Here is a 14,298-nt window from a genome sequence, read left to right on the forward strand (position 1 = left end):
AGGTGCAACAAAGATAAAAGAAGATGTCAATCATATATTGTTTACATGCCCACACAATCCTAATCAAAATCACCTGTATGGGTTTACCATGACTATGCAGGGTATTAAATATGAAACATTTTGTGATGAACACATTAAATATAAGATGGTGTTCAACCACATGATGGTGCTAAAATCTGGTTGTCCCTGTCACTGGTTCCATGTTCCATATGTGACACTACTTTGCTTTAAAAGTCACAACTGTTACTTCACATGAAACACAATTAAATTTTCATCAATAAATGGATTCACCAAAAGGTAATCTTTTGGGATGATCCTCTCATCCTTATTTTGAGAACCTGAGATGCCGGCTGAGCTGCACCCCCTGGTGGCTGAAGGCAGAAACACAAAAGGTACATCTCTTCATGTGAGGCAGTGTTTTGCAATCCTGTGCCTTGGGGGCCTCCTGCCCTTCATGTGTTAGATGTTTCCCTGCTCCAACACACCTGATGCAGATGAGTGGGATTGATGCATCATTATCACAGTTCATCAGAGCTTGATGACGAGCTGATCATTTGAATCAGGTGTGTTGGAGCAGGGTCACATCTAAAACACGCAGGACAGGGAGGACCCAGACACACAACGAAAAACACTGATGTTAGGTACAATTTAAATGTGCTGAGCTGTGAGTCTGTTAAAAAAATATATGAAATGACATTGCTTTGACCTGAACAATGAGGACGTGTTTCTTTTCTCCTTACTCACTAGAAACACAGATCACTACTGATTCATAAATTCAAAATAACATTTCATTAGTGATGTTGAACTTTTAACTTTGTGTTTAAAGATAAAATGGTTATAAATAGGATGTTTTTTAGATCATTAAAGGACAGTCTTCAAAGCAAACCTTTGCTTTTTGGGGCGGTGTATGTGTAGCTTTTGGGAAGTACCTTTAATCAGAAGAGAAAAATCTTTGACTGGTTTTCATGCCTAAACAAACTATTTGTTTTCATGACTGAATAAATCTTTTACAGAATCTGACCTGAAAGGACAATGCAATATCATACTGTTTTACTTTGTTTATATGTGGCAGAGTTTGTATTATTACCTCATTAATATTGTAAATATTACCTTAGTTTCTAAATTTCTTTTCCTAAACTACATAGTGCCCCTTTAACTCTTGGAACCAATAAACATCAGCCACTGAACAAAATCTCACTTGAAGAGATTCTTAAAAGCATCCCTCTTTTAATGATTGCTTAATGTTCGATAGTAAAATACGAATAATAAAGTAGAATTTCTGCTAAAACCATTTATAATTTAATAGTGTAGGTCAGTGTATGTGTTGCCACTCAATACCTGAAAAGACATTTTGTTAAGTCATATACCAAACTAAACTGCACCCACTTTCCATCGCCATCCAAGTGTATAAATAAATGTCCCATTGTGTTCAACAGTGCTTTAAAAAAAGAAACCACAATCACTGGCAGGAGAGGCTATTATTTATTAATATTATGTACAATTATACCGTCGTAATGTCCAGATAATACATTGACAAAGTCAAAGTATGAATACTGGCTCCTGCTTCATTAAGATGTGTCTTATAATGCTTTTATTTTCCACCCACCTCCTGAATCTCAGATTCTTCATTTTAATTTTTTTTTTTTTTTTTTTTGTTAATTTAACTTCATCAATATTCTCTATTAATAATCCTTAAAGTGTATCTGAGGCACACAGGGAGAACATGAATAAAATAAGTGTAAAAAACTGAATCAAACCAAAGCTTAAGAACAGATGTACTGAACTGTATGCGGGGGTACGTATCTATAAAAACAGTGACTACATGATGTGTGGAGCCAGATGAAAATAAGAGCTGATATTTTCCTCCGACTCTGTCCATCATCGGTCCATCCTGCCTGTCAGTGGTTATTTGTTTTTCAGTATTAATGGACTCACATGATTCTCTTCAGCGGCCGCTCTTCCTTCACATTAGCATCACTGAGATATGTGTGGTACCGAGACAAAAATAGTACAGAAATATTTGTCTGAAGTGCATTTTGGACTTCATTGTAAACAAAGACAGAATTGTCCAATAACGTCTTCCTCCCCTGTTTTAACTCGAGGAGCAGTGTCTCTCAGGAAAAAGTGTGTGTGTGTGTGTGTGTGTGTGTGCGTGCGTGCGTGTGTGTGTGTTAGACGTGTTAAAAGGCTTTAGGTTATAGTGGCATTTGTGTATTTTTATTTGAGCAGCTGACGATCCAACTGTATTTGGTCACATTTTTACATTTTACAGATCGTGTGTGTGTGTGTGTGTGTGTGTGGCTGTTTGTGTGTGTGTGTGTGTACTGTAGGCTCGCTGCTGTGCACTTAAATCAGCTGTAGGTAGTGTGTGCGTGTGTTCAGCTTGTGTCATCTTGTCCTGCATACAGCGTGTGTGTGTGTGTGTGTGTGTGTGTGAACTCATACCTAAGTCATATATATTATGTACAGTACAATGTTGCAGTTTGTCTGTTGAATCTTACATACAGTGAATACAGGGTGCAAACTGTGGCCCAAGATGGGAGCGGTGTCTGTCTGTTGGACGCGCGTGTTTGTGTGTGTGTGTGTTTGCGGTTTATGTGCATGGCTCAGTTCCAGATCTTAAGGAAGCTATCCCAGGACCCGGTGGACACCGCCATGCCGTCATCCGTCACGCCCAGACAGCTCACACGATTGTCATGGCCGGCCAGGACTCCTGCAGGAGGGACGAGGACGAACAAAAGAAGACTTGTTACTGTCAAATGTTTTGCTCTCCAGGCTGTGAGGAAAAGTTTTTTTTAAAACCACACAGAACACAGCGACCTAGTGTTTATTACGGCTTTAACCCTCTAGGCGCCAGAGTTTATTTAGGAAAATATTCCGTTTGGATTGTAAGATTTCAAAAGGCTGTAGCTTGGAAGTGATGAGAGATAAATTCATAGTGTAAATGAGAAAAATATTCATAATGACCTAAAGTTTGTGATGGGAGTAAATTTAATCATCTAATTTGCATATTGTGACGTCACCAGGTGACTGAAAGTAACTTTCAGTAAAACTGATTTTTGAACATATTTACACAGAAAAAAAATATTTATATTGTCATCTCATCCTCAAAATAAAGGAACAGGAGTTTGATTGGAGTAAATTTACTAATCTAATTTGTATGTCACCAGGTAAAATTCAGTAAAACGGAATTCTGAACATATTTACACAGTAGATTTTTTTTTTTTCATCCTCTCATCCTCAGAGTAAGTGAACAGGAATCTGATAGGAGTAAATGTCCTAATCTAACTTGTAAAAAGAAAAGAAAACTCTCTCCGTGATCAGCGTGTGCTGCTTGTGTGACAGTGTGCGCAGCTGCAGCATCGTCCGTCACTCGTCTCTGACGAGCGATCGTCATCAGAGGGCAAATCGCCCCCTTCTGAATCGCGATCAGCAAAGATCTGTGCAAGCACCTCATCCGCACTGTAAAGTCTTTTGGGCATTTTGTTTTTTATTACAAAAATCGCTATCTTTCTCTTGATCTGTCCAGTACACTTCCGCCACCGCTCCGCGGCTCTCTCCTCTCCCACTCTGCCGCTTAGCCGCTGCCGCTCCGACAGCCGGTGTCGGGTTTCAAACTTTTTTTTCTCAGGTATTTTGCATAGAAACACACCCCCAAATGACGTCAGGATTGAAGCTGAATCTATTGGCTATCTAGTGGTAGCAAGCAGTAACAGCACAAGGCAGTAGATTTAAAGATACAGGCTGTTTTAATGAGCAATGTTGCCTGTCGCAATAATGCGACTTTGGCGCCTAGAGGGTTAACTTGCAACAAAATAAGGCATGAGGCGAGTGGATTCATTGCTTAGTCCAGCTAAAATCCCCCCGAAAATAAATCATGATGAAATCGTTATGGTTATTTTATGTTGTATTTTGTCAGTACAACTCCCAGTTACAAATCACAGTTTTTGTGCGTACCATCAGACAACTCTGGAACCATTACGAGGATTATTGTGAGTTTTTGTCTTTCTCACGTAGGAGTGTGTTTGACTCATAACTGCTTCCTTTCTAACTATGACTTATTGTAACATTTTCAGTGACATTAACCGATTTTCATGCTCTTATTAAAGGCTTGCATTTGGTTTTTCTTCTACTCCAACAGTTAAATGTCTTTTGCTTCCAGATACATTTCCCTTCTTAGATACATAAATCCATACGGCTTACACTGATTAGTTCATTAGCAGGAAAGCAGAGCTCCACAGTGCTCAGCATGGGATATTTTCGTATCACCTCCATCTTCTTAACCATATATGGCAGTTATCTACATTACCCAGAGATGAATTTGAAAATACATAACTGCACTTCTTTTTTATTCGTGCACACAGTTTTGCATTCCTTTAAGAGGTAAATTACGGGGATCTACGGATATATCAGCTGGACATCAGTATCAGCCGATATTCAACAAATAAGATGACATTCATCAATGACTTCAACAGATGTTTATCTGAGGTGGCACATCAATTTTGTGCTGACACATTTATGAGCTATTGAGACAAAGTCTTTTCATGCACTAGGTAGGTGAATAGCGGGCTAAAAGGCCTTCGAAGCAGTCACTTTAAAAATAAAGAATCTTTCATATGAAAGACGATGATATTAAAGGTTTCATCAATTTGTATGATCGAATTTGTGCTCTTTAAAAGATGATGTAATGAACGGCTGACCAGTTCAGTTATGTTTTTTACTATGAGGATTTCTTTGTTTCCCTGGCAAATAAACAACAACAAAACAACATCAGCAGCACCTATCGGCTAAATTGTTATTTTAAATATTAGTATCAGCGCATCCCCAGTAAATTAGTCGCTGGATTGGATTTTCAAATCAAACATTAAATCTAAGAAAACAAATCATGGTTTTCAGTTACTTATTTTGTAACAGAGACTTGGTTTTTGTGCAAAATTTAGCAGCTGAAGGTCAGACACGAGTCAGTTTCACTTTGCAGAGACAAATATGGTTCTGTGTGGAGCTGGAAATACAGATATTTTTAAACCTCACTTAAAACCTGTCTATCCAGTCTGCCTGTTATATACTGTATAGTTTTGGTTTCAGTGTTTATACATGTTTTACTAAAATTCTGTCATCATTATTAATTATTCTATTATGTTGTATCAACATTTTACTGTTTATCATTATTATTACAATTATATTTTATTTCATTAATATTTTTTTAACTATGATGAATTTTTTTGCGTAGTTTTTTATAATATCATTGGTATTGCTTGAGTGATCTTGCTTCTTTACATTTTATTATAATAACAACGCACATTTTATTGCTGTCTTGGTGTGCATTAGTCTCAAAATCCATTTTTTATATTTTAGTATCCCATCTTTTTTCAATCTTTTGTAAAGCACTTTGAATCGCGTTGTCATTTGTTTGAAAGTTGCTGTATAATTGAAGGACAGTTTGAGTTGATGGTGAAGTGTACAAGCTGCACAAACACACACCAAAAACTACAAAGCAAAGCTACAAACATATGAAAAGACTTGTGATGTCTCAGGGAAGTAGCTTCATAATGAATCCAAACCTCACTTTAGCTTCAGGTTGAACCTCTTTACTCATCAACATTAGCTGTTTCCTGTTCCACCCACCTGCTCTGTCTCCCTTCATGGCATCCCAGATGTTGCAGTTGAAGTCATCGTAACCGGCCAGCAGCAAACGGCCGGAGCGTGAGAAAGCCACGGAGGTGATGCCACAGATGATGTTGTCATGGCAGTAGAGGCTGAGCTCCTGGTCTGCACGTAGGTCGAAGAGCCTGCAGGTGGCGTCGTCGGAGCCTGTGGCGAAGGCGCTGCCGTTGGGAAAGAACTGGGGAGGAGCAGAGGAAGATGGATGAGAAGCAGGAAGTTCCCACTATACTGAGAAACATAAACTCATAGAGTGCAAGTAAAATGACTCTTATTGGCTCTGCTCTTGGACTGACTGTGATCAATCTGAGTGATGCTCCCCACTTTTACATACTGAATGTGTCCCACCTGGTGCACCGTCAGATAACCTGTGTGGTGCATCAGTCCAGACTCCACCTGGAGATTGTCTCAGTCGGAGTCCGGACTGATGCAGGATGTTCAGATATGGTGTTAATTGATAATCTTGTTAATCCTCTAGCATGCTCCCAGTTTAAATCCCTCCCAAAGCTGGAGACAAGACAGCGTGTGACGTCACCGAGACAAATCCCAGAGCTGCTCTGTTGAGAGTGTATTAGACAGCACACGGGGGGCAGACTGCCACTTAAGATGCCAGCTGGGTTGACAACTAGTGAGTTATATGGAATTTAAATTTCTAATAGGTCTGTTAACAGACAGCACATTATGATCACTGGGTTTAGGTTGACAGTCAGATTTATTACTGGCATTACAAACCATGTCTTGATTGTTTATTTATTTTCTTTCGCCCCAAAGCTCGCTTTACTATCCACTTTTTTTATAAACTGGTTGGCAAGACCGTGAATAAAATACTTGGCTATAGTTTTAAATGTGCGCAACATATTTGTTTATTTACACAGATAAGAGCATTTATTTTTTAACTTCTCTTAGTTGCTTGTAGCCCTCTTCCTGGATTTGTGTGTGGTTTATACATTGTTATCAAAATATGTCAATCCACAAGTTTCCTGGGGACGTTACTGAGGAAAAGATAATGGCTGATACATCCGGTGCTCAGATCTTAATAACTGACTCACCAGCAGCACTTTCAAGGTTTCAGAAGCATTAGCTAAGTGGGCTAAGCAATAAAAATAGTGTTTGTGGTATTCACTCGATGAAGTCGCTAACCTAGATCTTCATGAATGAATGATATGCTGTACCAATAGCTTTAAGAGAAAGAATAAGCGTCCGGTTACCATAGAAAATGCTGGTTCCAGTAAATGCCCAAGGTATCATGGGGGCTCAGAAAAAGGTGGATAAAATTTAATATTCCAAAAAACAGAAAATAAATTATTCAGGTTTCACTCATGAGTGTACTGCACTTCATGTGTAAAAATGGATGGAGTGCCCCTTTAAACTGTGATTCCGTTTAATAAAACAGTATGGATAGAGCTACATATTCGACACCTTGTCGTTGCCCTGAGCACACTCACACAGATGGCGTTGATGTCCGACTCGTGGCCTGTGAAGGTCTGCCGGCACATGCTGTCCCTGATGTCCCACAGTTTGACCGAAGCGTCGCAGGCTCCTGACACAAAGGTGCGGAGGTCGGGCGACAGGGACAGACTCATGACGTCTCCGCTGTGGCCCGAGAAAACTGTAGTCTGCTGACTCGTCTCGATGTCCCACAGTGCACTGGGGCAGAGAGGGCAGAGTTAAGACACTGATCAGCTCAGGAAAACATGTTTGCACATCTGTGTCTGGATCTGCGTGGCTCACCATGTGGTGTCTCCTGAACTCGTGATGATTTGATTGTCATCGATGAAGCGGCAACATGACAGGTAACCTGAGCGAAGAGAAAGCACAGGTGTTGAGTTTCTGTTGTGGAGCCGGATGAAACTTGAATATTAAAGGTGATGAGCTGTCTTTTTGGAGTAGGTGATGGTAGATTGGCATTACTAACATCTACTGTAATACAATAGGGACAAAAAAGGAATATTTTTGTTAACTAATGCGCAAAATATCAGAGCAAGGGCGGAGAAAATATGTGAATGCCATTTCCTTCATTACACACATTTATACCTGGCAAATAATTCATGATGGAACTGGTTATCATTCTTTCTGATGTGCTTGCAAAATATTTATGTGAAATGCTACTTAGTACATGCACTAACCCTAAATCATTCCTTATGGTATATAACTTATACCTATTATTTAGTTAACTATCATAACTATTATTTTATTCATTTAAATGTTGTATTTATCTTTCCGACAAAGAGCACTGTGATACACCCACCAATAAAACCCATGTATCGAAGTCTCATTCATGTGAATGCACGATAATAATTAAAGTTGAATCTCACAACTCAGAGCATCTTTTGTCTGGATTTTAACAGCTGATCAATAAAAGGACATTGTTTAGAGGGATTTTAATGTGAGGGGGACACGTTCTCTCCATTCACAGTGGAAATTACAGTCTGACATTAGAGACGTCTTTATATTAATTTGTGTCTCATTTGGAAAAATGTACATCGTAATTGGCACATCATCGTTGTTGCTAGTTATGGAAGCTCATTGCCGCCAATGTGACGAGAAAAATAAAGATTCTGTAAGTCATCATAATGAGAAACTTTCTCTAAATAATAACTTAGTATCCCAAAATAACGACTTGGTATCCCAAAATAATGACTCACCTGCTTCAAAATCATGACTTAGTACCCTAAAAGAATGACTTAGTATCCAAAAATAATGACTTAGTATCCCTAAATCATGACTTGGTATCCCAAATTAACTACTCACCTATTTCAAAATCATAACTTAGTATCCAAAAATAATGACTTAGTATCCCTAAATCATGACTTGGTATCCCAAATTAACTACTCACCTATTTCAAAATCATAACTTAGTATCCAAAAATAATGACTTGGTATCCTAAAAATAATGACTTCGTATCCCAAAATCATGACTTAGAATCCCAAAATCATGACTCAAAATAATGAGAAACCTTCCAAAAACAGTCAATTACCTCAATGATAGGAAATGAGTCCCAAAGAAGTCACTAGTATCGCAAAATGTATCGCAAAATGTTGAGAAACCTAAAATAATCAGACACATAAAAATAATAAAATTGAGAGATACTAAGTCCTTATTTCCAGAAGGTTCCTCATTCCAATGACTTTCTGGTTCTTATTTTTTATCAGATTGGCAGAAATGGGCTTCCATGGCTTAAATCATAGCGAGCAGATTGTAAACGACGTGTCCTTGTGCTCATTGGCAGACAAAAAAAACTTCAAGTCACATGAATAAATTAATTTAGAACAGAATTGTGTTCAATCTAATAACGTACAGCAGCACAGCAGCTACAGTGTCACAAATCAGAGTCTCACAGGCAAGAGTTGATGTCTCAGCTCATTAAGACAGTGTTGCCCTGCGATTAATTAACCATGTAAATGAAATCTTCATTGTTTAGCGGTTTGGGAGCGGAGCTTTCCCACGGGGCACGGGGACTGGTACATGCTCGTTTGAAATGTCTCATCAGTTCGACTCGCAGAAAGAGTCACACAGAAATAGCTGAGAGTATCAAGTTCTCTCACCTGTGTGGCCAGGTAGTTCCCTGCTGACCCTGACGTTGCCCTCGCGAGTCTTCAAGCAGTAGATGGAGCAGATATTATCGAGGCCTCCGCAGGCTACGTAGTTCCCAGAGGGGGCGTATGCACAGGTCATCACCCAGGAGGAGCGCAGGGGGATGGCATGTATCTATGAAGGGAGAGATATTTTAGGCAGCAGACATTAACATGTTGGAGTAGAAACCCAATGCAAACCCTTAATAAGAGCGTAAAATTGGGTTAGTGCCAACACTAAAAATCTGATGCTAATGCCACTGTAAATGTTACAGTAAGTCATAGCTGTAAAGGAAGCAGTTATGAGTCAACCACCCTCACACTACAAGAGAAAGACTTTACTCCACTTTCACTTCCAGTTCGGACGGAGGCCAAGTGTGACTATTTATCCAGCTGACGAACTGAGGAGGAGAATTATTCAGCTAACTCTACCTTGTTGGTGGTGTAGCTGTCCCAGACGATCAGTTTTCCATCCTGAGAGGCGCTAACCAGAAGCCTGCAGAGACAAATATTCAAACATTGATGGACATTCATTTAGGCTTAATGTCAAAATGTACGCATTAATGCAAAGCACCAGAGCAGTCAAATGCTTCAACCGCAATCAAAGCCAACAATATAAAACGTTTGGTGCAGCGTAGACTCACCTTGAGTCTGAACCCCAGTGCATGGCGTAGATCTTAGCGAGGTGGCCCCGGAGGGTGCGTCTTGTCCTCATCTGAATCCTCCCCACAGGATCCAAGCCAGCAGTTATCTGGGTTAGAGAGGAGAGGTTAATCAAAGTTCAATTAGTTCTAATGAAATTCACCCTTTTTGCTAATAATAACTGTGTGTGATACGGGAGGCTCCACAGGGAAGTTTCTTTAAGTTTTAACAGTATGGAAGCTAAGATAAACACAACACAGGAATAGCTAACATCCCATGTCAAATTAGATTATATGAATACATTTATATTGAAAAATGTATTTAAAACATCATATTATTTGGGAATTTGGAGAAGATTTTCACTTCTGGTGAATAGTGGGTATAAAACATGAATTCATCATGTAATTTTTGCTTAAAAGAGATTTTAAGTTGTTGCTCTGCTTTATTTGTTGAACCAAAAAACTCCCAGGTCTTCAAAACCTGCCAAGTTTCTCCCAAGAACTGACGGTCACCAAACCATGGTAACCACCAGAATCAAGATTCATAGACATTTATTACCTCCGCCTTTGTTGGTTGGTTGGTTCATCAGCAGGATTACAAAAAAACTACTCAACGCATCTCCATGAAACTTGGTGGATGCATCTTGGCCCACAATAGTCCCCACCAACGTTTGGTGTGGATCGGGATACAGGGACGGATTTAGGAATTCTTTTCTCACTCCCTTTAACATTGCGAGGTTGGGCGTTTTTCAACATTTCTATTAATTTCTCAGGGTATAATGCATGGATCGTGTTGAAAAAGAAAAATCAGGCGTATTTAGATGGCTGGTATCTATGAGTGAGTTCAATTTCATGTGGATCCAAATGAAAATCAGGCAGATTGAAATGTTTTATTTGATAGTGGATTAGGCGTGATTGAATTAAATAAAAGGAAACTGTTCGGCCTTGGTGGAGGTATGCGCTCTTCTTGGTCCCACTCTAGTTATATCTACGCATCTCACTTCCTGAAACATTTGGCGGCACTTACCTGTGTCAGGGTTGAATCCCCACATGCTTTCCTGGCATCCTAATGGACATAAAAAGTAATTACACAACAGCTAAAAATATCAGCATCATTCTGCTAAAGGTGAACTACAAGAATATTTGACTTACTCTAATCTGGTTCCTTAGCTGCTCTGCCTCCTGACGAAGCTGCTCCAGCTCACTCATTTTGGATTTGTCCAAGCCTGTTCAAACATCACACTCTGATTTACATAAAGTATCATCTGAAAAATTCATAAAAATTACTGCCCGTGTATATATTAGGGAGGCCCACTGAGATTAACATAGTTTTGTGCTTTCATAATCCAATAATCCAGGAATCCGCTCTCATCTAAAATGAATCAATTAGGTAAAATAATTTACTTAAAATACTGTTCGTGGCAGGAAAGAGATAATAATAACATAAAAAACACACATTTTAATCTCTAAGGTTTACTGAACCCACACAGTGCGAAAAAACCTTGTAATCTGTTTATGCCTGGTTTAACTGAGGAGAATAATCTGAAATGACTAAGCTGCTATCGAGCAGTCAGCATCGCAGATACTGCGCGAACACTCCCTTTAAAGCTGGGGGAACTTATCACACTGTGCACTTACAGGTCGTGTATCAAGTCAGAACTTGTGCTAATGCTAGACACAGTCATCTTTATTTCCTGTCATCTGAGGCTGTACTGTGGTTCCAACACTGGCAGGAGATGTATCCTTCAGCTGTGGGCCAACTGGGGTCACACACACACACACACACTGTACAGTACATCACATCACGCTTTCAGTAGGAAGCAGCATTTCCTGCTCCTGATAGGAGCACAGTTACACATTCAAACAGCCTCCCGACACAGGGAGCTTTTATTTGCATTTTTGAGAAGATTCAAATCCAACGCTCTGCAGCAAACATGCATACAGTGTACGCTGCAGAGGAAGAGCAATTAGCTACAGTAGGTCACTGTTCCCTGGAGGGACCTGCGACCAGATGGATCACACGGCGCTAATGGAAGCCAAAAGGGGTGCATCATGGGTCTCAGTCTCCTGGCACAGCTGCTCATTTAGCCAATGAGGAGGAGAAATGCTGAAGGGAGGGGGGGTTGGGGGTGTGGAGGGGGTGATGCATCAGAGAGATCAGGCCTGGATGGGTCCAGCCAGATGCTCAGATGTGGATGTTTTTTCGTTGCCTGTGAGCATCAACTGGGAGGACGTGCAGGGAAGGGTGTCAAAAAGACTCGCATATCACTACATATCAGGCACACTCCACCAGGCTGAATCCTTCGTGCTGATGCTGGCGAGCGAGGTTAATACAGTGGACCTGGACGTCTTTGAGAAGCATGTGTTATAACACAAGCAGACAAGAAACTCAAAGAACAGGATGCCAAGTGTGAGTGGCCCCACCCCTCTGGATGCACATCTGATGTGCAGCTCCACCAACATGGCATGGCTACATCTGCATCTGGAGGAGGAGAGCAGAGCCTGTGCATGTTAGGAGGGGTAAAATGTTAATGGAAAACGAGAGGCTCTGGTTAACACATGCAGCAGGCCAGGACTGAAATAAAAGCCGCAGTAGAGGAACAAAGATGCAGGATTTTTTACACCACTGTGTGCAGGATTCAGATAGGCACACAGGCCCCTACCAATGCAGGCTACATCACATATTGATCAGCAGCACAGAGAGGCTGCTGAAGGCCCTGACCACATCTTGTTTCAGAGATCGGCTCCTAGAATGCGGATGTAGCTAAGTTAATTTAGTCGAAATGATGCCATGAATAGGCGCATCATCGCCCAGCCATCTTACGCTCAATGGGGCTGGCCTACAGCGGCTGTCACAGCATTGATAATGGGCGGCTACCTGTTAATTCTCCCGATGATTTTGCTGCTTTCTTTCTTTTCCTCTTTCCTTTTTTTTCCCCCCTCCTGAAGGCAACGTCTTCCAAATCCACAAAAAAAAAATCCCACTATGTGTCTTTATCACGCATTAGAAGCAAGAAAAAAAGAAAGAAAAAAAAAAACACCACAAAGGGAAGAGATGCAGCAAGGAGGAGATCCACTTCAGGCTCCGTGTGTCACGATGAGGCTTGCCTCCAAATCCTTCAGCAAACAGGCGAACGGAGGAGGGCTCCGCACATTTCCATTTCTCTGCTTTAGCGGAGCTCCTGAAAAAGATGAGATCTGCTGCTGCTGCTGCTGCTGCTGCCGTCTCCTCTCGTCTCCTCTCCGTCTCTTCGTCTCTCTTTCCTCTGTTTTTTTTTTTTCACGCCCGGCAAGTCAACAAAAACATATTTGTCCGCGTAAACAAACACGATGGTTGAGCGCAGATCGGTGCCCCGGCCCGCATCAAGGACTGTCCATTAAACACTGCTCGGTCCGTTTTTACTCCGACTCTGCTTCTCGTGACGTTATCCTCGTTTCCTTCCTCTCTCTCTCTCTCTCTCTCTCTCTGGTTTCCTCCTCCCTCTTCTGCCACCGACACTTCATCAGGACACAGTCAGCAGTGAATTAGGCTGCTGAGAGAAAATCTGCGAAGGCTTCGTCTCGTTTATAAAATTAGATTTAAAAAAAGAAAAGAAAAGAAGACAAGTCTCCTGGCTGCAAGACATCAAGCCATCAGCAGATGAGCTGTGTTGGTTTCAGACAGGCGGACCCCTCGGTCACTTTATCCACACGGTTCCTGTTTTTTTCTTGTTTTTTTTCTCTCTCTCTCTCTTCTCTTCTGAATATCATCATTCAGAAACAGGCTGCCAGATCACGCGGTGAGCGCTTGCAGAAGGATCCTCAAATCCGGGCATGAAGCATGTTTCAACCACACCCATCTCTTAAATACTGCTAAATCCCATGACCCCCCTCTGATCAGACCACTCTGCAGCCAGGCTCACACACACACACACACACACACACACACACACACACACACACACACACACACACACACATACTCCTTCAGTTGATCTGCTCATGAGTTGGTCCTGTAGGTTGAGGCCTTTCAGATAAAATGTGTTTATTTATGATTATTTCATGGTTTGAGTGGTGCAGCACAATGAGGGGAGAACAGTGTGTGAAAGCATCAGTGTTGTAAAAACTACCTAAGTACCCAAAAGTCATACCTGAGTAAAAGTGAAGATTTAGTAAAGTGGGGCCTATCTGATATTAAAGGGTACGTTCACCCCAAAATGGAAAATTCAGTCATGATCTCAGCCGATGTTGATGGAAAGTGGGGTCAAGTTTCGTAGTCCACAAAACATTTCGGGAGCAGCAGTGTCCCAAGATCCCCAAATTATTATTTGTGCACCCACTTCAGATCAGGTGCGGTGAAGATTTCGCCTTAAAAGGTTGTAAATAATGTCTTGTCAAATCAATTTGGGATCTCTGAGCCTCCAGATTCTTGGATTACACCAGAC

The 14,298-nt window shown here is 40.9% G+C and overlaps 1 protein-coding gene across 1 annotated transcript; it reads right to left on the bottom strand.

Moving 5' to 3' along the window:
- Nucleotides 1-1,466: 1,466 nt before the first annotated feature.
- gnb2 (guanine nucleotide binding protein (G protein), beta polypeptide 2) lies at nucleotides 1,467-13,516 on the bottom strand. Its single transcript, XM_073480109.1, has 10 exons — nucleotides 12,753-13,516; nucleotides 11,027-11,100; nucleotides 10,902-10,940; nucleotides 9,878-9,984; nucleotides 9,666-9,729; nucleotides 9,207-9,369; nucleotides 7,393-7,459; nucleotides 7,107-7,308; nucleotides 5,626-5,842; nucleotides 1,467-2,713 (listed from the first exon to the last, which is right to left on the bottom strand). The coding sequence occupies exons 2-10, from the start codon at nucleotides 11,081-11,083 to the stop codon at nucleotides 2,607-2,609; spliced, it is 1,023 nt and encodes a 340-aa protein (XP_073336210.1). The 5' UTR covers nucleotides 11,084-11,100; nucleotides 12,753-13,516; the 3' UTR covers nucleotides 1,467-2,606.
- Between the last annotated feature and the right edge of the window lie 782 nt (nucleotides 13,517-14,298).

This window comes from Pagrus major, chromosome 13 (assembly GCF_040436345.1).
Source record: "Pagrus major chromosome 13, Pma_NU_1.0".
Lineage (NCBI taxonomy): Eukaryota > Metazoa > Chordata > Actinopteri > Spariformes > Sparidae > Pagrus > Pagrus major.